Source organism: Empidonax traillii, unplaced genomic scaffold (assembly GCF_003031625.1).
Source record: "Empidonax traillii isolate 1590-97213 ecotype Southwest subspecies unplaced genomic scaffold, ASM303162v1 scaffold409:size521033, whole genome shotgun sequence".
Classification (NCBI taxonomy): domain Eukaryota; kingdom Metazoa; phylum Chordata; class Aves; order Passeriformes; family Tyrannidae; genus Empidonax; species Empidonax traillii.
In genome coordinates this window covers 430,140-451,841 of record NW_020955602.1, presented here as the reverse complement: position 1 = coordinate 451,841, position 21,702 = coordinate 430,140, and the positions used below count along the sequence as shown (strand labels likewise).

Here is a 21,702-nt window from a genome sequence, read left to right as displayed (position 1 = left end):
TCCAAGGATTAATAACCTAAATTTCTTAAAGATGTTAGATGTATTTGAAAATTCTGCTTCAGTTCCAGTTTGAACAGTATTCTCTTTTCTCAGTCCTGCTGGAACTGACAATAGAACCAAAACTAGAAGGAAAAGTAAGTACAATTCAGAAACGTAAACTGACATCTGTGTATTTTTGGTTCTTTCCTCTCTCTCATTAATTTCCAGTTTTAAAAACATTATCTGAAAAATGTCTGTCTTTTCACACATAACTATTTGATTGGATTAAAAAGAGCAATAGTTCTTTTATCATTTGTCTTTCTACTGTCAGAAGTTCATTTGTATTTGCTTGCAATCAAAACAATTTAGAGATTTGTTTCTCAGTAGTCTGGTTGTTTACTTATATTTTCTATAAATGTTTTGATACTGTATGTTTCCTACTCTTCTAAAATAAATAATAAAAAAAAGAAGTCTCTTCTTCTGTTCTGCTAAGGCTGACTAGTGCATCCTTTGTAAGTCCTATCCTAGAAGGATGGAATTCTTGTCTACTACTTCTCTACTTTTGTTGGTCACTCCTTGCCATTAAATCTAAAGGAGATTTAAAATAATTTTGTTTCATCAGTAGTAGGTGAGATATCCAATTTCGAATCATTAAAGCTCATACTACAAATTACAGTCTCTTTAGTCTAAATATGGCTAAAATAACTACCTGGTAAAAAATTGTTAGTACGTGTTGAAATCTTTATCTCAGTGCTAGTAAAAAAGCATTTTCTTTTTTGCAGAATATATAAATTTTGTAAACATTAATCAGCACACATAGACTATATACTGAAGTTTGTGTATTCATATAAAGTAAGGAACTTTACCTCCAGTTTCAGTAGCAGGATTTGTGCAATGCAGAATTTGAAAGAACTAAGATTGCTGAATTTTTAGTGGAAGATTTGTTGAGACTTTCCCAGATTTCTTTAGTTTTGGATGCTAAACAGTCTTTTCAAGAAGGTGACCTCACTTGATCTTATATGAGAAGTTCCTTGGGGGTGAGGAGTGGGAAGAAAAAGTAACTAACTTGTATTTGATTCGAGTGTAAGTAAGTGCAGACCAAACTTCACCTGAAAAAAATTACTGATAGATTAACTTATAGGTTTGTTTCTGCAAAAGTCAACTGCTAGACTTAAAAGAGCACTCAGCATACTAAAGGAATAAGCCTCAGCTCTCTCCCTGAGGCCACTCTCTTTGATGTAGTTGGGGAAAGACTTCTCCGTCATGCAGTTCAAAACAGAAACTCAACTGAGATGCTCCAAATCATACCTTGAAAGAGCCAGCATCCTTTCTCTGACTACAGGTTTGGCTATTTCAGATGACTAAAGTTGGATGGATGCCCTTCTTTTTTTTTTTTTTTTCTCCTTTTCCAATTTGACTGTGACTTTAACTAGAAGTGTAGGAATGCTTCCTCATTGACACAGTTCTGATGTATACTGTATATATGTTTTAAATACATAATAGGATTAGTTTCCTGTAAGAATCTTTGCACACTGAATAATTATACTTCAGTGATTGGTGCTGAAGCACACTTGAATATATATATATATATATGCATTTATAGATATACTATATGAGATATTTATATAATAAATTTAAAAAGTTATTGTCATTGTAATGAAAGATTAATCCTATAAAATAGACTAGGCATGCAATCAGATCCTGTCTGTAAGAAAGTCTGAAAAGTAGTTCTCTCTGTTTGCAGAAACAGTGATTAGTAATAGTGCCAAATCTAAATATTCATCTTGGTCAATATAAAGATACTAAAATAGGCAGCCTCATATATTATGAAATTATTATACAGCTTTTTCCTGTTTCAGTGTTATGGAATGCACCATTTTTTAGATCACAGGATTTCATATGTTTTTTAAGGAAAAGGGAGTATTTTAGTAAAAAACAGGCTGGTGATGGTGATCAATAAGAAATTACTTTGGAGTGGGTAGTTTAAAATATAAAGAACCTTCTTTTTATGTTTGATTGTTCATGACTAAAAAGTTTACGAAAAAATCCAATTTTGTACTGCTAGAATTCATTGCAGAGAGGTTAGCATGATAGATAAAAGTGGCAAGAATAAGAAATGAGAACATGGATGAGTTAGAAGAACCAGCTTAATCTCTATTATATCTGATATAAATCTTTTTTGGGTCTGCGTAGGAACACATTTCTAGGGTGGTAAGTTATAAAAAGAAACTGTCTATAAAACTACTGTAAGCTCATATGTAACAGTTTGTTATATAAAAGTGGGGAAATAAATTACAGACAAATTGCCAAGCAATAAATTTGATTGAATAACATTTGATTAAAAACATTCACAGTAAAAATGGCATCCGTATTTTACAGATGATAGAAGAACTGAAATTTTGGTGAAAGATCTGCAATAAAGTAATAAATATAAGTAAATGTACACCAGAAATGTTATATTACACTCTGAGAAATAATTTTTCTGTTTTTCCTTTAGACTGTGTAATCAAGTTTCTTGCAATGTGCTTGATTTTCATGGATGGAGAAGAATTTAAGTCAAAAACGTTTGGGAAATAGCTTTCAGTCTGATGTGTTAAAGCAATCAGAGGTCAAATGTAACCACAAACCAAAATAAATCTTGAAGAGTCTGTAGTAACTAACAAACACAGAAGGTGGTTTACACCAAGTTTTTTACTTTGAACAGGCATTCATTAAAAGCAGTCAGACCACTCCCTTCATTCCAGCTGAGGGAATCATTGTGGACCCCATTAAAACCTTTGCAGGTGTCACAGAACATGAGCATGACTTTACAAACCAACAGAGCTTAAAAATGATAATTACTAACAAATTCATAAAAGACAGAAAGTATTAAGGGGCAGGGTATTAGACCTGGGCAGGAACTGCATGAATAGGATGAGTAACTAGGTATGCAGGGAGAAGTAAGAATGGGTCTTTACTTTTAATCAGGGTTTGGTGAATGGAATTTTATTTCCTTATCCTCCATTTATAATAAGGGCTATAGGTTGAGAGTTTACAGATTTCTTTGAAGAGAGGTGCTCCAATGAAACTCTTTGTGGCTTTAAAACTGATCTTCATTAAATAGGTCCAAAACCTTAATTTTATACACTGAGAAGCAACAATTATGGAATTCTCTTCAAATTCTGAACTCCTGATGCCAGACACAGAATATGAATTCATGTGCATTCTAGAAGAATTCTTTAAATTCTAGTCAATAATTTATGGATTGATTTAATAAAAATAGTTTCTTTTAGCTCTTAACTCCTACTGATGCTGCCTCTGTGCACAAAATTGATTGCTTATTCTTCCCCGCTGTCCTGTCCCTTAGCTGCTCTGGAGACTGTTACTGTCACCTCCTTCCAGTCCCTCCTCGAGAATTCTTTCTTCCATGATGTCTGTGTGACACTAAACAATTGGTAAAAATAGACTCAGGCTACTCAGCACTGATGTATATTAATTTGAAAAAAAAAAAAACAAACAACCTCACAAAAATAAGGTTAACATCTAACATATATACATGCAAATTTGGAAATGCATCCCATTCCTTCCATATACTGAAATCCTTTAGAAAAATATAGAGTTAGAGCTGCCAAGACTTACATATCACTTAACTATTTTATCTGCCTTTCCTTTTGTTTCACTGATGTTATTATATTTTAGCTAATTTGAATATAAATATTACAGGTTGTTTCGTACCACACATACATAAGAAGACTCTGGAGCTCACTGGGACCTTTACTATTTCTCAGATTCAAAACCCCTGAAACCAGATACAGAAATACAAACTCATTAGTATCCTAATGCAAACAATAATATTAAACTTTCAATTGGCAAAAGTTTGCAAAGACATTTCATCACAATAACCTTTGATATGTTCTCCAGCTGGAGTATATTTAAAGCTTCTTATTGACATAACTCTGTTAAAGTGCTTTTCAAAGTAGTGCTCAGCAGGCAGGTGGTATTGTGCAATATATGTAGTACAAGCTCACATTACAAATGATTTCTCACTCTTAAAACAGTAACTGAAGGAAAGTATCTTAGCAAGGCTAATAAAAACCTATTCAGTGAGTCTTTCTAAGAAATATACGTTTTTGTTAGTACGTTGTCTGTACATAATCAGCAGCACTATACAAAACATGATTCTATTACTAGTTGTATTGGGACTTGTCCTTTTTTGTGATGTTTATACTCCATAAATCAATATATAGGCCATATTTAAATACTAGTGTTTGGACTATGCGCTTTATTTTCTTATATCTATACACGGCTACCTACTCCATAGTTTTTATATACTACTCAGTGCTTTGAAATTCTGACAAATATTCCTTAAAAATACTTTAAGAAAGGTGAAAAATAAATACTCTCTGGAACAAAAGTAAAAAACAAACCAAAAAACCCAACACAAAAAAAACCCCAAACCAAACCAAAAACCCAACAAAAAAAGAACAAAATATTCGTCGGATTGTAGAGGACACAGCCATCATGAGTTGTAGGGAGCAACAGCACTTACTGCAGCTGGTAAATTAGCTAAAGCCAGGCAATACAGAGCGAGACAATATAACTTCTCTTCTAACTTACATGTGATCTGATATGACTCAAACAACAAAGTCTTGCAATGTTATTTTTCACAGATACCCTGAAAATTCTCTTGTATCAAAAGCCACTGTTTATTTACTCTTATATATCCATTTAGTAATACAACAGATCTACTTACCTATTCTTCCTTTGTCTACAAAGTTATTTAGTGATGTTTAGAAAAATGATGAGAATTTTATTTCTAGAAAAATAACCTTTTTTTTTGTGTTCCCCATAGTTCATGCTTTGAGCCAAAACCTACCCTTGAATAACCACAAGAGTCAGCAGCACTGGGAGGAATGGCCAGATATCTGACAGCAGAATTTCTTACTCTCAGGTTGTTGTAAAAAATGCTTATAAAGCATCAGGGAGAGGGGTGGAAGAGGAAGAGGAAGGAGAGAGTACGTTTAAAGGAGTTAAACTGAATTTACTTGGATGCTGAGATAGGAGATTGGAGAAAACATGCACCTGCCATATATCTTATCCATTTCACTAAAATGATATTCAAAATCAGGCAATGCTGATATTCCCAGAATTTAAATAATAAATAAAAAGAACTTCCAGCTAAATTAATTATTATCACACTACAGTCTTTATATAACGTGCTATTTACAGGGAAATACAAAAAGTATTTCATTCATACAAGTACTACAAAGACTATATGTGATGCAGAACAGCTTTTACACTAGGCAAGGGTATGGAACCTGGAGTCAAAAATAATAGTGAATTTGCCCCCACTTACCAGTGCAACAGGTGTTCAATGCAAAGCAAACTGTTCACTCCCTTTGATTTCAATGCATTTTCTCTAGAAAGCTCCTAACAAAGCATTTTGTCACAGTCATTTTTCTATGCTCTCACCAGCAGCACAACAGCTTAGGTGAAGGAAAAGCAGTGAGCTGGCTGCAGAGTGGGAATGAGGAGGAATTGGCAAGTGTAGAAAAAGTGGAGAAGCTACAAAAATTTATTTTCCAACAAAATAACTCTCCACAAGCTGTGTAAACTTTTCTTGCAAAAACAAATACTCTAAAACAAAGATTTTACATTTCCAGTGAAACTCACAGTAACATTTGCCTGGTTTTGCTCTCCTGAAGTCTCAACAAAGAGCCAGCAGATTTCTGCTTTCCCAATTACCTGGGTCAGTAAACTCCCTCATATCCCCTGACTGCAATTTGGATTTTTAAATTACCAGACAGAATGAAGAAACAGACTTTTTGGGCTGTTGAGTAACCTTTGTTTTCTTCAGTAGATTCTCACACTTCACTGCCTAACGTGCACACGCACACGTACGCCCATCCACCACCCACCACTCACATACACACCTCCAACATGTGTGCTCCAGTATACTGACAACAGAACAAAAATTAAGCTGTGCCCATTGCAATCTTGTGACCTGAACAGAGAAGAATAATTTATAGTGGTAAGTCATTATCTTTACCATAACCTTGAAATGCAAAATTGGGTTTGCAAGGACAGCATAAGGTAAAAGAGTTACACCCTTTATCTCAAGCACTCATCCGTATTTACAGTAAGTATAAGCTTTCTGCTACAGAAGAAGAAGTATTTAGATTGAACACTGTTACAGATTTCCTAAGTGAGGCTAGTTCCAGTTGCCAGTAATTCAAAAGCAGATCTGCTGACTTGGCATTAGGACTCTAAAACAGTGTGATCAAACTTATATAGTAAGAAGGTGTCTGCAGAAATAACATTTATAAACTGTATATACAGTACACAGTACCAGTACATAGAAAATAGATTTTGACTCCATGATCCCCTGTGTGTAAGGCAAGACAATTCTGTCTTCATAGGGAGACCACCAGAGGTACAAGCAACAGAGTGGTGCTTAAATCAATATGCAAATCAAGTGCATACAAATTAAAAATCAGAGCAGACAAAAAGTTTTAGATTCTTTTATGTGCTGATCCTGGCTTGCTGAATACACGGGAAGTTATTAAACATCAAATGTACCTTTTTTTTAAAAAAACACTAACAACACCTTGATGGCAACAGATATTGTTCAAGTGGCAGCTACCAAAAACAGCTTGAAAAATGTCATAGTACAACATCAGGAACTCTTCAGTTGTACCACACTAATTCATATAGCACTAACCAAAAAAATAAGTATATGAATATTCTATTTCATGCTATTGCTATGCAAGCAACAGCAATACAAATCAGCATACAGAAGGATACCATATGTTCTGCAATGAAGAACCCAAAGATATTTTCAAGGGGCATTGTTACAAGACTTCAAAGAAACACAAGACTGCCAGAGGCAAAAGTTACTGACGGATGTAAACATCCCTGTTCCATTCTCCCGCATCATTACGTTTTTTCGATATCACTTCCCCATCCTTGTCACAATATTGGTCCCTTGATTTATGACGACTCCGCTGTTTGTTGCATTCATTGTGGTCCTGCTCGCGGTCCCTCTCCTTGGAGCGATGCCTCGATTCTCTGTGTCTGTGATCACTGCTCCCATGGGACTCGTCTCTGTGATTATGATCCCTGTGAGAATCATAGTGGTCACCGTGCTCATGTGAGTAGTCCTCCTTTGGCTCTACATAAGCTGAATCTCTGCTGTCTTGTGTTTCTGAGTCAAAAGTTTCTTGCCTGTGAAGGCCTCTACCACCACTGCGATGGTTGTGGTGTTGGCTTGAGGAAGAGCGGTGCTGGGATTTCTTGATGGGTTCAACCCGTGCTTCCTCTTCAATTTGTGAACCACTGCGTTCAGGGACCGAATGGTCATTCCTCTGGTCTCCTTGAGATCCCTGCTATCAGAACCAGCAGTAAGTTCATGTACATGGGGTACACACTGAAAAACCTTCTCCAATATCAAATTCAACTAGAAAGTATCATGGAACCAATAAAATTTGAGTACACAACAATCCACTTTGAATCTAAACTAGAAAAAAAACAACATTAGAATTCAACTTTTACTGAAAATTCAGTATTATAATACAAACAATTCCTTTCAGTCTCATAAGAATGGAGGGTGGCACTTGGGTTATTCTGTGACACTTTCATGTCTCTTGTGATGTTTCTGACTATTCCAGTTAGCAAAAAGTGCCACCACCCTCCAAACAAAAAGAGAGCATGCAGAAACAAGACAAACTGCAGAAAAATTAGAGAAGATGTGTCATGCCAGGAGAGGGCAGATATCAGTTGAGAGTTTACAGATGTCTGCTTGGAAACAGACACTATGGGAAAGTGATTTTAGAGGGCTGAGGAGGTGGATTTCACCAAAGAACCAAAGTACAAAACCTTGGATCTTTTAGAAAAACTTATTTTTTAGAAAAAAAAAAAAATTGAATCTGGTATGAATAAAGTTTGTATTATGATACCAATAGTATCACTGACCTTTTGTTTTCTCAGCAATCCTTTCATTTCTTCAGCATAATGAAAAATTGAACTTTGACCTTATAATTTTTAGAGCTTAAGAATATAGACCATTGCTAAGAAAAGCAGGAGGAGAGTGATATTATCACATACAGAATTTCCTAACACACCACTGCTATTTAAAGACTGAAATAAAAATTACCAGGTAATAAACCTACTCTTCACCCGCATAATGCTTTGAAATCACTGCAAAACGAACAAGCGCCATTATTTAACTCATCTGGGGGTTTCATTACATTAACCTGCTTTTATTGCCAAACCCCAGCCAAAGGCTTTTCAAACTTAGTTGCAACAATTTTAAGAAATAGTTCGTTGAAATTGAATTATCCTTCTCACAAGAGGTGAAGAATGTCAAGACAAAATCATCTCTGCTGGCACAAAATTAAAGTACGTTATAACAAAGACATTTGTTTGTGAGACTGCTATGAATTTACCAAAGTTAAGCTTAGGTTTGCCCTTCTACGTTCAGAGTTGTCTAAAAGTAAGGCTTGCTTCCAGGGAAGTTCATGAACGCATCTTCTTCCTGTCTTGTGGAAAAGAGCTACAAAATTTTGTCCTTTAGCCACAGATCCTGGCAGGTGGGTTTTCTAGCAACCCAAAAAGTAAAATGACTGGAAATTGGACAGGAAAAAAATCTGTATTTCTTTAGAAACTTATAAAAAGCAACGTATTTCAAATCAGCAATCTGATAAATTTGATAAATTTTAATTTTCTAAGAAACATTTTGTTCTGTAAACTTCCCAGCGACTAGATGGCTTATTCCATGTGTTCCTAATTTGAAAAATATGGTATAGATGAGAACAAGGTAACAGAGCAGCAGCCAAATTTCTTGTTTGTTCTTGTTTTTATGATTCTCAAGATGATTCTGATTTGCCAGAAAGGAATCTAGTAATTGTAAACATGAATAGATGTGTTCAAGGTGAAATTAAATGACTCAACAGAGGTGAATTGTAAATGAAATCAACTGAAAAGCGAAAGTGCAGTGCCTCTTCAGATGTGTAAACACAATCTTTAACAGTTCATCGCCATCACTGTTTTTAAGGCTTTTAAACTTGGTATGCATATGAAACCCTTTCATTCTTATATGGTCAAATGCCACATATATATGTACCTGTATATGACCAGGACCAATAAAATTCCTCATTGTTGTGGTTTGAGAACAAATGCAAAATGTGAACCTGCTTTGAACACAGTGCTACTTTTATAAGCTCAGAGGCAACTTTTCTGCTATGACAAGTACGTGTGAGGGAGCACAGGGAATGAATTTAGACAATACCTGCAATTTCAGAATAGTGCTAGGGCAGTTGGGTTTTATGGGCAAATTCATTTGCCCATAAATATTACAGGGACACTGAACAGGTAAAGTTTGAATCTGGATTAGAGTCTGGCTTTGTGGTTCATAACCACAATAGGGCTCTGATTTGGATTAGATTCTGCAGTGCCGGAATTTTATGGCTCAGTCTCATAAGGCTTTTTGTCTAAAATGGAGAAAGTTTGAGATAAGCCTATTTCATTATTTAGGCTGTTATTTCAAAGAAGTAGGGGTTCTTAAAAGGAAGTTTAAGCATTGTTGAAAGAGGAGAGAAAAGTCTGTGTACACCAAGTGAATTTGCCTTGCTCCCTATTTCCATGCAGTGGTCCCTGAATTCCTGAACCATGTGTGTGTGAGCTTGCTCCAGTCTTTTTGGAATTAGCCAACAATTTCCATACAAGTTTGCTCCAAAGCTCTCCATCAGGTGGACAGGAGGTGTATGGTCTTTGCTGATTTAATTCCAAACAGTCCCAGGAGGCTTCACATCTTCAAGCAACTCGTGCCATGCAACACAGTCAGGATCATTCTATAAAAACACGACTCAGGCAGCTGGCAACACAAATCCCTCCTTACAATGCACACCCAGGACTAAAAATTCACGAAAAACAAGTATGTTTCATGGCAAAGGGGCACTGCATTGGACCCGGGGGAGGATGACTCCAATGCTTTGCAGTGCAGATGTGGCTCCTCCAGGCCAAACAGCTGGTGGCTTGGCTTTTCCCAGCAGAGCAGTCCACAAAAACAGCACAGGCAGAGACTTTAAATTCTCTAAATAGAGGGTCTTAACACTGTTGAGAGAACAGGTTATGCCACCATGTTAAGGAAGTAAACCCACTCTGTGCCAAGGCAGTGACAGGCTCAGGTTTGAGATGTCAGCTGAAAGTGCATCATAGGAAAATGAAACCAAAAGAATGTAAAAGTTCTGTGTTCCATAAGGGAGTCCTGTGGATTCATACTTCCATATTAGTAGACCTACAAACAAGCTGTGACACTGCAAATACAGTCCTTAAAATAAAAATCTGTTAGTTTGTAAGGAGATAGCACAACATTCAGAAAAGTGTTATTAAAATTCTTGTGATAGTTCCTCCAGAGAACATAGTTAATAAAATGAGTAAGTGAACTGTAAATCCACACCCAAAAGGCATAAAAAAACTTGAGCAAAATAATAAAAAAGTTTACAAAGCAAAAAAAAAAGTTTATCTAGCAAGTCTGCACACAATAAAACTGAATTTCATACTCAGAAATTCTTCCAGCTCACAATTTTTTCAGGGTGTTTCAGCTCTGAGGACAGAAAAAAAAGTCAGAAATGAACTATAGCTTACAGTCTCTTTTCCTGCAACTGCTTTTGAAAGCAAGAGGAGATAAACCTGCGAGGTGGCTAGAGAAATTTTTCTTGTTAACAAACAAAACTGTCAAGTCTGTGACTTGCTAATGAGAAATAAATTCTTTGACACAAAAAATGGTTTTGCAAGACCATAACAAAAAGCCCCACAATTTTTTTTGTATTTTAATGGGGGTGCAGATAGATTTCTTTCCTTGATTTTCTAAAAGGAGGCATTTTTCTTAGCCAAAATTATGAATTGCAACTTGTGTATGTTTGTAACTTACAGGTATATACGGAACTCGAGTAGAAATTTAGATGTAGAAAGCCATTATTTGATCTGGGACAGATGTATTTTAACCCCCACTGTGATCTTCTCAGCTTCAAGGTGACACTCTCTATTTATAATTAAGTATCATCTTTAAAGACCTCATTTCATGCCATGCAGCAAATATCCAAAGGACAGCATATCCTTATGCTGAGCACCTTAATATAATTATACAAACCAAAAGTTGAAGGAGAATAGAGGGGACCTAATATGCCCATATCAACAGGCACATCAGTGCAGAGATAGGAATAATGCCTTTTTTTCCCAGCTCACTAGATAGTGTCCTCACTGCTCATATTGCCTCTCGAGGTCTTTCTGCACAACATGTGCAGCAGGACTTGAGTTTTATGTCAGAGTTTGGCCTGAAGGAAATATGTACTTTTCACAGCAGTGGCCAATGAATAGAAGAACAAAGGAAACACTGGAAGCATCACTTCGACCTTGAGACTTTACTAATAGAGTCAGTCATTCTCAACCTCTACAACTCTATAGCCTATGGGAAGATTGGAACAGATTTCCCTCCAAAATTTGTGGATCTGCTCTGTACATAACCCAATTTGTCATGCAGGGCCTCTGGGTCTGGGATTTGCCTATTAGCAATAGTCTGCCCCTCAGTCAGAGAGTTACCAGAGGGTGTAATGTGCATAGGATTAGCCCATTTTTATTTCTCTGATTGGATTACATATGGCCAGCTATAAAAATGCTTGTGGCTGGTACACATATTACTGGCACAGCGGTGTCCTGGGCACAATAAAACCTGAAATATTCCACTTCACATCAACATATGTTTTCAGTCAGGCTGGCTAAGTCCTTGGAATCAAAACCAGCCCCCTAGTCAGTACACAAACACATGCTACTATGAATACAATAGCAATAACAATAGCGTGCCTGTGTTTGCCTTTTATATTGAAAATGATTGAATGTCCACTGAAAAAGCTCTTACTATACCAACAACAGTGAAACATATCCAGCATATTCTAGTATCAGCTAACCACTGTGCTTTGGAAGAGGAAGAACTTGACAGGAAAAAAGAAGAGATAACATAAAAACTGTACCTGTAAATTAATATTTGGACCTGGGCTAATAGGAAGAGTGGCTGTTGCAAGTGTGCGAGTGAGAAGCTGGTTAGGAGGATTGCTGCTAGGTGGATGTGTAGCCTTCCAGTAGGCTTCCAGATAGTCAGCAAGGTGCTCACAAGCATCTTCAAGCTGGTTCTCATCAAGAATTACATCGAACATTTCCTGATAAAGGAAAAGTTTTAGTGAGAATAATCACTAGCAAAAGGGAGATCAGCCAGAGACACTGGCCACACTTTCCATTCATCAAAAATGAACCACATTTCTAGTACCTGTATTAGGATATTTTACTCTTTTTGTTTGCTGTTGTCTGTTTTTTGTTTTGTTTTTTTTCTGAATGAAACTGATACAAAAGACAGCGATCATAACTAGCAATAATGTTGCTAAAACAAGTCCTCATGACTTCCACTTAGTAATGCACAAACAAAGTCAATGAAGACATGAAGAAGCAGCGTAAACAAATCTTAAAACTCAAATATGCAAAAAGAAGTGTTAAATACTGAAGTATTTAGCTATAGGAAAAAAAATCGAATGGCAAGAAAAGGGATTCACTCCCCATATCTAGAATAACAAAGAGAGCACGAAGACAAACTAAGGCAAATAATTAACAACAGTAAGAAACACAAGTAATACAGACACTTCAGTTTCCAAGTGTTGCACAAATACTAGGTAAGAGATCAGTGTAATTTTAGGCTTCTAAAGTCAGGAAGTGAGTTTCCTCCATTTCCTCCCTGTTCAGGGAGCCAGAAGGCATCTTTGAGGGCCTATGCAGGTCTCTATGAAGGTCACTGAACTGAACCTTCACCTTCTGGTCTCTTACCCATACTCTTGACAGCTGAGTATGCCAGTAGCAATGCATGCCATGTTTAAAACACAGTTGGGTCTCATCATCTCTGCTTTATGGTGGAAATTAAGAGAATTTACTTCAGTGCATATGAGCAGAAGAACCACAGAGCTCTCAGGTACACCTTAGCTCTTTGCCAAAACTGTGACCAAGGGATATCAACAGTAGTGGCTGTTGTGATATACACCTGAGGGGAGCTACTGAAACCATTGGCCTTATCCTAAACTACCAGAGATAAAGCACAGTCACTAAGAGGGTTCATTTTTAGACCAAAAAACCCCTAAAATTATCAAGTAAAACAAATGTTCAGTTTATTGAAGCCGAATGTATCAGCACACATCCTAATAAGTGCTTGTGACTAGGACTTTTTTCTCCCCTGCACCCTTGTAATGAGCCCAGAGACCTCAGGAGGCATTCCACAAAAAAGCAGTAGTGAAGTATGGCCAGAAGAGGGCAAACATTCCCAAAAATTATGTAATTAACCTCGTGCTTGAAAAGAAAGGCACCTTTCAAAGACAAGGCATAAATTAACAGTAACTCACGGGAGGACACTGTGCCAGTTTATCAGCTGCCACCATCTGAACATTAAGGTGTTTGGCCTGAGATTTCCCTCGAGATTTTATCAACCTCTGTAAAACCTGTGAAAAGTAAGAGATTAATCAAAGTGACCAAGTGCAGACTTCATATACATATATAACCACTTAAAATGTTTACATTTTAAACTGCTCACTTGAGCAGAGCAAATTCTTAATTTGCCAGCTTCAGGAACATTTCCCATGCTCTTTAATCCAGAATAAATTAATTTTCGTTTACTTCCCAACATCTTTTCCTTACAGTCACTAAAAAGTTCCCCTCCTACTTTGCTCTGCTGCTCCTATTATTTTTTTATAGTTGAATTTCTTTGATTGTTCTCTTCCCACAAATTCATTCTTCTCTTTCAAATGCCTCTTCACAAGGTCTGTGCATAGTTTTTCCAAGGAATGAAAGAGTATACTATCAGAAGATGTTAAAATTTAGCAATCATATGAAAATGTTTCTTTCATTTCTGTATTATTTTGATTCAATAAGCCATTAGTATTACTTAACATGACTGATACTAGAAGTGCAATCCCAATTAAAAAAACCATTGGAGCTACAGCATCTTTTCCAAAATGGGTCTTGATAACACTAGAGCTGAGATACTTTTTTGATTAATAATACTTCACCATCCAAAGGGAAGTAATAACAATATATAGCCTCTGAACTTGAGTGAAGACACGTGATTATCTGAACTTAAGACCGAAAAAAAAAAAATAGACTAAAAGAGCATGAAGGTGACTACAATACTTACTTTAGGAGAAGAAATCTTTACATATACTATAATGGGAGCCAGAGAGGTTTTGCTTAGTTGAGCTGGGTGGTTAATGGTATCAGCGTCAAGCACTACTAACTGCAATGTCCTTGCTAATTCAAAAATCCGTTCAATTTCACTTTGAACTTCAGCTGCAGAGAAATAGAAAATTAAAGTTATGAAAATACTAAGAGGTGATTTGTTTTAAGAAATGTAAAAATGTTGTAGACTGGTGTGTTGCTCCTCCTCTGGCTGCAGGAGTTGTTATCCGTGCATGTCCCTGGCACGCTACAGTAATGAATGCAACATCATTGCAAGCATTTCAGCCCCGATTTGCTGCCTTTGCAGGCAGCGCTGCCTGCCTCTTTCACCTCACTGATTCCCACTATTCCAGACTGGAGAGATACTGTTAACACCTTCTTACAAAATCCCAGACCATGTAGGTAAGAAAAAAAGAAGTATGAATGCCTGCTGCATCAAATAGTAATCTTACTATGCCACAAATTTCCTACATGTAAATAATTTTGGCTCAAACTTTAATCTTATGCAGTAACCAGTTCGCTCAAAGTGGAGTGCCTGAGATAGGCATTAGGAAGTACTGAATTATATTAGCAGAAACTCATGTATCTCCATTTACTTCAACTTATCAAAGCACTGGAAAACAGAGTTTCCTTCATATACTGGCCTCAGTATGATACCATGTAAAAATTTTGATTATTATGTGTAAAACACTTTTTTTAGGAGAAATAACTCAGTAATCCAAATAATGCTATGTTATCTTCCTCACAATCCCAGAAGATCTGGAAAGGTGATTTTCCCAGAGAAAAATCACCTCTTCTTCTGGTAGTCAAGTTCCCAGCTCCTCAGCACCCTGCCTGATTGGCAGTACTTTCCAGGGCAAACCTCTCCAAGACAGATGGGCTGCATCCGCTTTCACAAGTGGTGTAGAAACTGTCTTCATTTCCCAATGAAACAAAACTGAATCTTGTAATAGCAAAATCAGCCTTGAAATGGAATCACATTTTGCTGCTCAAATCTTGCTATAGGCTGAGAAATTACGGAAGCTGGGTAATTTGTGCAAGTCTGCAAAGAAAGTCATCAAGCAGACTGGACACTAATTCATATGGGTTTCCCTCTAAAGGCTGTGCACACTCCATGAACCATGGTCAATAAAAGGTACCAAAAACTTAATAGAGAGTTTCTTGAAATTACACTATCAGCCTTTTATCTATTATACTGGCAAAAGCTTTACTTTTGCTTAGAAACACAACATATGTGATCTGGCTAGAGAGAGTCTCTTTCAAGAGATGTGAAGAGATTGATTTTTGATATCTTAGAATAGCAACTGAATAAATTGGGTACCATAACAAGGCTGCAAAATTTCCAAGAGATAGCAAGGCATTCCAGTTAGTTTAGCTTAGTGTTTTGGTTCCAGATCAATAGGTGATTGCTATGTCATTTTATAAATGAAGTAACATCTAAATGGTCATCAGAAAATCTATATATGATATCCTTTATTGGAGGAGGCTAAAAATGTATTGGATCTACTACAGGTCACTTACAAATGTTTGTAGTCATCTCCAGTTTTGGGTGAGTGCATGCCAATCAGTTGTTTACAATAGCAAATACTGTGAGATGTGCATGGCGTGGTATGGAAAGCATTGGTGCATGCTTTCCTGCTGGTCAATGAAAACACTGTGGCCCAGCTGCTGTCTGAATTAGGACCACATTTTTTAAGGCAGAACTGATGGTCTCGGCACATTCACAATTACATTTCCTGCAATTTTGCTATGTAGAGATACTGCTGAAATCACTGAACACTACTGTCTCAGTTTTAGTAGAAGATAGTCAATAATCTATCCCTCATATAAGTCCAAATGACAAGTAGAATAAACATATCAGAGATAATCTGTCATGCTGTTCTGATGATGAGTTTGGATTGCTTTCCTGCAATTTCAAACCAGGCTCAACACTTCAGCCAGTATAACAATATCAGTTAATGTATCATTTTAAGACCATTCCAGACTGCTAAAAAAACCTTATTCAAGACAATTTATAACCAGCAAAATCTGCCTCTATGCCATTGTATCATAATTTTTTCTGGGGTAGCAGTATCTGCTACACTGCTGGAAGCACTTTTCTGCCACTATAGAACACATCTCTATGGTCTAGATTTCCTGCTACACCTTTTGAATCACCCTTTGCCAGAGTATGCTTCAGGGTATGTTCTGTTGTGAAACATACCCGGGGCAATAACTGCAGGTAACTATGGCTCTACGAACCAATAGTTTCCACTTGAATCCCCAGATGAAGAGGAATCTTTTCGATCAACTAAAAAGTATTTCAGTACTTATTTTTCTAAACTTGAGCGTAGGAGAGAAGGTCAAGGAATTACACTGCGTGATTGGTGAACTGATATATGTCCCTCTGCTTCTCCAGTCAAGAATGAATAGGAAAAATGCCAGAGATTGATGAAGATGACCCTATCTCCTGTTCCTTAGAGTACTTCTTCAGCATCTGGAAAAGCTTTCATTTCGCTTGAAATCTTCTTTGAATTCTAACTTTACACATAAGATTTTGCCAATTACTTACATAATAGTAGCTTCTCTTTTTAGATGACAAAGGCTTTATCCACTGCTACAGCTTTGGTTTTCATCTTTCTTTAGCAACATCTCTCCAAAAACCTAATTCTATACCCATAGATTCCTTCACAACAAGACACTCCACACAAATCTTCTCTCAGACTTTTGTCCAAAGTAAGCAAAGAACTTGAAATGTCATCTGGGGATAGTAACACAAATGTCACTGGTAGTTAAAATAGGGAGTTGAGAACAGTGACAGAGGGGTATCTTCAACGCAGCACAGTAATAGCTTTGCAATCTTCCCACCTCCATGAATACTGTCTATTTAGAATAATGTCCCTTCTTATGTTCTGGAGAGGCATAATTGGGGTGAACTTATAACATTAAACTCCAATAAACTGTATTTGCCAATCATAATGAGAGGCATAAAAATAATTAGATCTACTGTGACAATCGTCATGAAATGCTGGCAGCCCAGCTACAACACTCAAAACCAGAAATTAGCTATAAAATTTTAAAGTCACCCTTACAATCTATTTCATATGGCCTCCTTAGTAACCAGAAAGCAAACATATTTTAAATGACAGGAGCATGTAACTATTTATTCCATAAAACTCTAAGAAACAGTAAGTACACATCTCCTAGACAACTTTAAATATAGCACATTTAAACTTACTTCCAAATACTGCACCTTGAAATGAACAGAAATTCAGTGCAATGAGAGCACTAGTAAAGGGCTTATCCCATTATGGGGGCAGACAAATATTCTTTATACCAGGTGGGCCTTACAAGTGAATTTCAAGAAATAGTTCATTACAATAATCTCACTAAAGTAAAGGCAAAGACACAGCAACACTGCATTTTATCTGTGTCAATTCACTAATAACATGGTGAACTATGGTGGAATTTAGGGTCACTTATATAATGCCAAGGTAAAAAGAACATTCTCTATGCTACACAGTTGGAGAAAAACAACCCTCCTTCAAACTTGGGCTGAAAGCGTCCATAGCAGCCAGGAGTCATTGGGACACTCAGCTTGACAGAGCAGTGGCTACGTCAGCAATTTCTTTTAGGAAGACCCTGATGAGAAGGCAGTTTCATGGCAGGGATGAGATGCAAAATGGACATGCTTCTGGCCTGCAAAGGCCAAGTTAGAACCACAAAATATTGCTAAAAACAGCAAAGAGATTTTGATCTGCACAACGAGCAGTGAGGTTCACAAACTGTCATCTGTGCACAGTATGACTTTTATTTCCTATTTAATTTGACCTTGGCTACTGTCTATGGTATTAGTGTCTCTGTTTTGTTCACAGAAACAGATATGTAAATTATTACTTGGGCTACAACAGCCACAGAGACAAAGCATTCTAGTTTTTTAAACAGGGCTCCTGATACTAAAAATATATGGCATGAAAATAACACACCTAAGTCAATGTATGCCATATAAAATGATCTGCAGCACCTTGCACAAAGGGCTTTCAAATAATTTTGCAAATTAAGGAGAACAGCATAAGTAGTCATGATTTTTCTTCTACTAAGTCCTTTATATAAACATATTTGCTTGAAAATAATTAATTACTAAATTCAATGAATATATTTAGAGTAATGAGAAGTTTAAGGCAACCTCACAAATTCCACAACCAAAGCCAAAGAAACAAATGTGGTTTTTATTCCCAGTGCCTTAAAAACATGTCGATTGTCTTGCACCAAAAAAAAAAAAAAAAAAATGCTGAGAAATGAATAAAGGTAATATCTGAAATCCAAGGAAATGAAAATTAAAAAATAAAAAAAGAAGCTATGACTTTTGAGCTGGGCCCACGCAAGACTCAATTAAGAAGAAAATCATGAGCTTGACTGACAGAATTAAAATTTTGAATTTAAATTTGTGAGCATATGTGTGTATACACATTTATATTGAGTGAAAAATCACAAGAGTGTCAACATTAGGTATTGCTGTAATCAGAATGTTAGGTACCTGGCCACAGCAGGCTACCCTGGACTGCACTAGATATTTGTGCTCGCTGTATACAAGGTGAGGAGGCCAAGATGCTACCAAGGATAATCCAGTAAACTGCATCGTGTCTGAGCAGACCAGAGCAAGCTAATAAGAAACCCCACACGTATATCAGTTTTTGGCCTCTTTCTTCTCATCTTCCTCTTTCCTCCCTTCAAGCACCCTGCTGCTCTGGGCAGGCAGAGAGCTAACTGAGGGGTCATGCTGAGTAGGGGACAGAGAGTTTCACTCTTTCCCCAGCTAGAGAGGTTCAGTCCCATAGTCTCCAGGCAGGACTGTGTCCCACTCCACACCGACGGGGTGTCCCAGTGCTGGGGAGCAGAAGGCTGCAGCCTCCACTGCGACGTAACCAGCTAGGAAGGAAAAAGTCTTGGAAAATATAAGCAAATAAGAGGGAATAAATGCTTTAGCTTAGTCCTCAGGCAATTGGTCAAAAAATACCTGGATTGCAGGTGTTTTAATCAAATCTCTAACACAAATGTAGTTTAGTGAATATACTTATATTTCCCTGATCTCCACCAAATACCTTAGCCACTAGCTTGTTACGTAAAAAGGGGAGGGTGAGAGTGGGAGGATGACAGTATTTTCCAGGAAAAGTGGCTGCATGTGTTACTCATGCCTAACAGATGGGGCTCCTGCGAGGGATAAGGCTGAAAGGAGAGAAGCATGTCTGCTGCTCTGCTTGGCGCTCCTGTCTGGGCTCTGCTGAAGGGGAGATGTGGGGCGAGGTGCTTCAGGAAAACAGGGTTTTCTTCTTCCTGCCTGCTGAAGCTCAGTTTAGGCAGAATTCAGATGGCTTTTAATGCACACACACATGTCCAAGTGGTATTGACAGATACAACGCCATGTTTGGAAACTTCAGCATAACCAAGACCTATCTATAATGAACTAACATCTCCTGAAATGCAATACTGTAATTATGTGAAAATATAAAACAGATAGTGTCATTTAAAAATGCTAAATAGCACATAAAAATATCTACATCCTCCCCTATTTCTCTGGGGTAGCAAAACAATAGCATTCATGGAATGATGCTTCTTATGCCAAGTTTAAACTGAAAGTAAATTTGAATGGTCTATGAATGGAAAAGATTGAAATCAGCAGATTGCAGCTGAAATGAGTGGATGAGCTGCACAGGGGAGAGCTGCACTGAGATGACTGTGCCAGACAAAACCGGAGCGGCTCCAGAAGGTGCCATGCAGTGCCATAGTGTGGCTCCCATCATTAAGCTCCCCCACACTCTGTTAAGGAGTAATTGGGATAGTAAAAATAGACAAAGAAGTAGTCTAAAATTTATAATGCTCAGGGGACCAAACAGGTCTCTCTTCCTAGTTCAGAAAGGATATCATCACATCAGGCTGGCACTAGTATTAGGTATTTTTGTACCGTGCCTCATTAGTCAGTGCAGTGCTACAGACTTTTACAACCCTGGTCCATACATAGGCACTAAGTAACTGTTCCCTAGGTCTGTTGTTTTTTTCAGAACAAACATAAATAAAATGTTCAACATTTTTCACAGATAGAATATGGAACTACTCCATCATTGGCTATTCAACCTCTACTGCTGATGGTGTGCCACTCGCAAAACATTTGCGTATTCACTGAGTGGGAGATACTGACTCTGCAGCCTGATGCTTAGAGTGGGAGGCAAAACACATGGATTCCAGTTCCTTCACCAGGGAAAGTTTAATTATTATGCAAAGTGCGTACAACTCAGCAGGACCAACCAACAACCACCCTAAAGGTGATCATAGCCCTGTCACGGGGATGGAAATTATGAGTTCATGCCAGAGAGCAGGAGTGAATGCAGACTTCTTTGCATTCTGGTTAAACAACTCAGGCCTGTAGTCTTGGATAAAATGAGGACACAGACACCAACTTTTAATCAGTTGGTGAGCCCAGGAGAAAGGAAAAAAAAACAAACAACACCTTTATCAATTCAGCCTACACTGTGAACAGTTTTAAGAGATGTAAACTATACTCTGATTTTAAGCAAACAGCTAACTGGCTAAAAATACTGGGTTTTATACAGAGATCCATAACCTTAAAAATTATTCTAATACATTGCTATATTCCTTTGTCTCTAGCATGTTTTGTTTCACTATAATTACCAATCACACATATTTCTGTGAAGTATTATGAGAAAAAATAGGGATATGTTGCTGAGAGTTATCTCTAATTTAGAGAAATTAAGATTTTTTTCCCCCCTATATATCCACTGAAAACACTCAGGAAATTTCACTGAAATGCTTTGCTAATACTGTATCAAATACTTATTTGCAAGTTATAATATTGGAAAGGTAGTGCCAAACTTCTAATCCAGAACTACCTAAAGAATTCCTTAAGAAATCTCTGACCTCAGATGTTAAGAAAATCAAGGCTGGCCTGGCAGGATAAAAGAGCATTTTGGGAACTTCACGCTACTCTTTCCCCATTTGTGTGCAAAAAGGAGTGTAGCTACATCCTCATGAAAACCCAAAAGCTCTTAGCTGCTATATTTATTGCAGCATTCTGATTCAAGGCAGGTTCAGGTTTAGCAGATTAACATATCTGAAGATTTAATGCCTGGAAGTGAGAGTTACGGACATTTTCCCAACTACCTTGAAGATAAAATTAAAAAAGGGACAATCAGGATTTTCCACAACAGACTGAACACTTTTTTGGTTTCTTTAACAATATTAGATCCTTGAAACTTTGAAAAGGGAACACACGCTTGGTTAAATCCCAGTTTTGCATTCCTGTTTTCTGGTCTGTGTAAGTAAGGAAGGATTTTTATGAGGCCTAGCTAGCACTATTGTAAGTTTGTCTTTGATTTATAGTTGGGGAAACATTTACTTCAAACAACAGTCATTAAATTACCAAACATGGAGAATACATAATAATATTATCATATCTGGATATAATATATAATGTATATTCATACTTAT

At 37.1% G+C, this 21,702-nt stretch overlaps 1 protein-coding gene across 12 annotated transcripts in view; it reads right to left on the bottom strand.

Moving 5' to 3' along the window:
* Nucleotides 1-2,611: 2,611 nt before the first annotated feature.
* The window catches only part of CACNB2 (calcium voltage-gated channel auxiliary subunit beta 2), a 252,581-nt gene continuing 233,490 nt past the window's right edge, over nucleotides 2,612-21,702 (bottom strand). For 8 of the 12 annotated variants that reach the window (XM_027893879.1, XM_027893881.1, XM_027893883.1 and 5 more), the window contains 4 exons: nucleotides 14,180-14,331; nucleotides 13,392-13,487; nucleotides 11,985-12,170; nucleotides 2,612-7,343 (listed from right to left, as the gene is read on the bottom strand). In XM_027893879.1, coding sequence (XP_027749680.1) covers nucleotides 6,852-7,343; nucleotides 11,985-12,170; nucleotides 13,392-13,487; nucleotides 14,180-14,331 — 926 coding nt within the window. In that variant the 3' untranslated portion in view covers nucleotides 2,612-6,851. The remainder of the gene's footprint in view (nucleotides 7,344-11,984; nucleotides 12,171-13,391; nucleotides 13,488-14,179; nucleotides 14,332-21,702) is intronic. The other 4 variants (XM_027893880.1, XM_027893882.1, XM_027893886.1 and 1 more) reach the window with 1 other exon arrangement.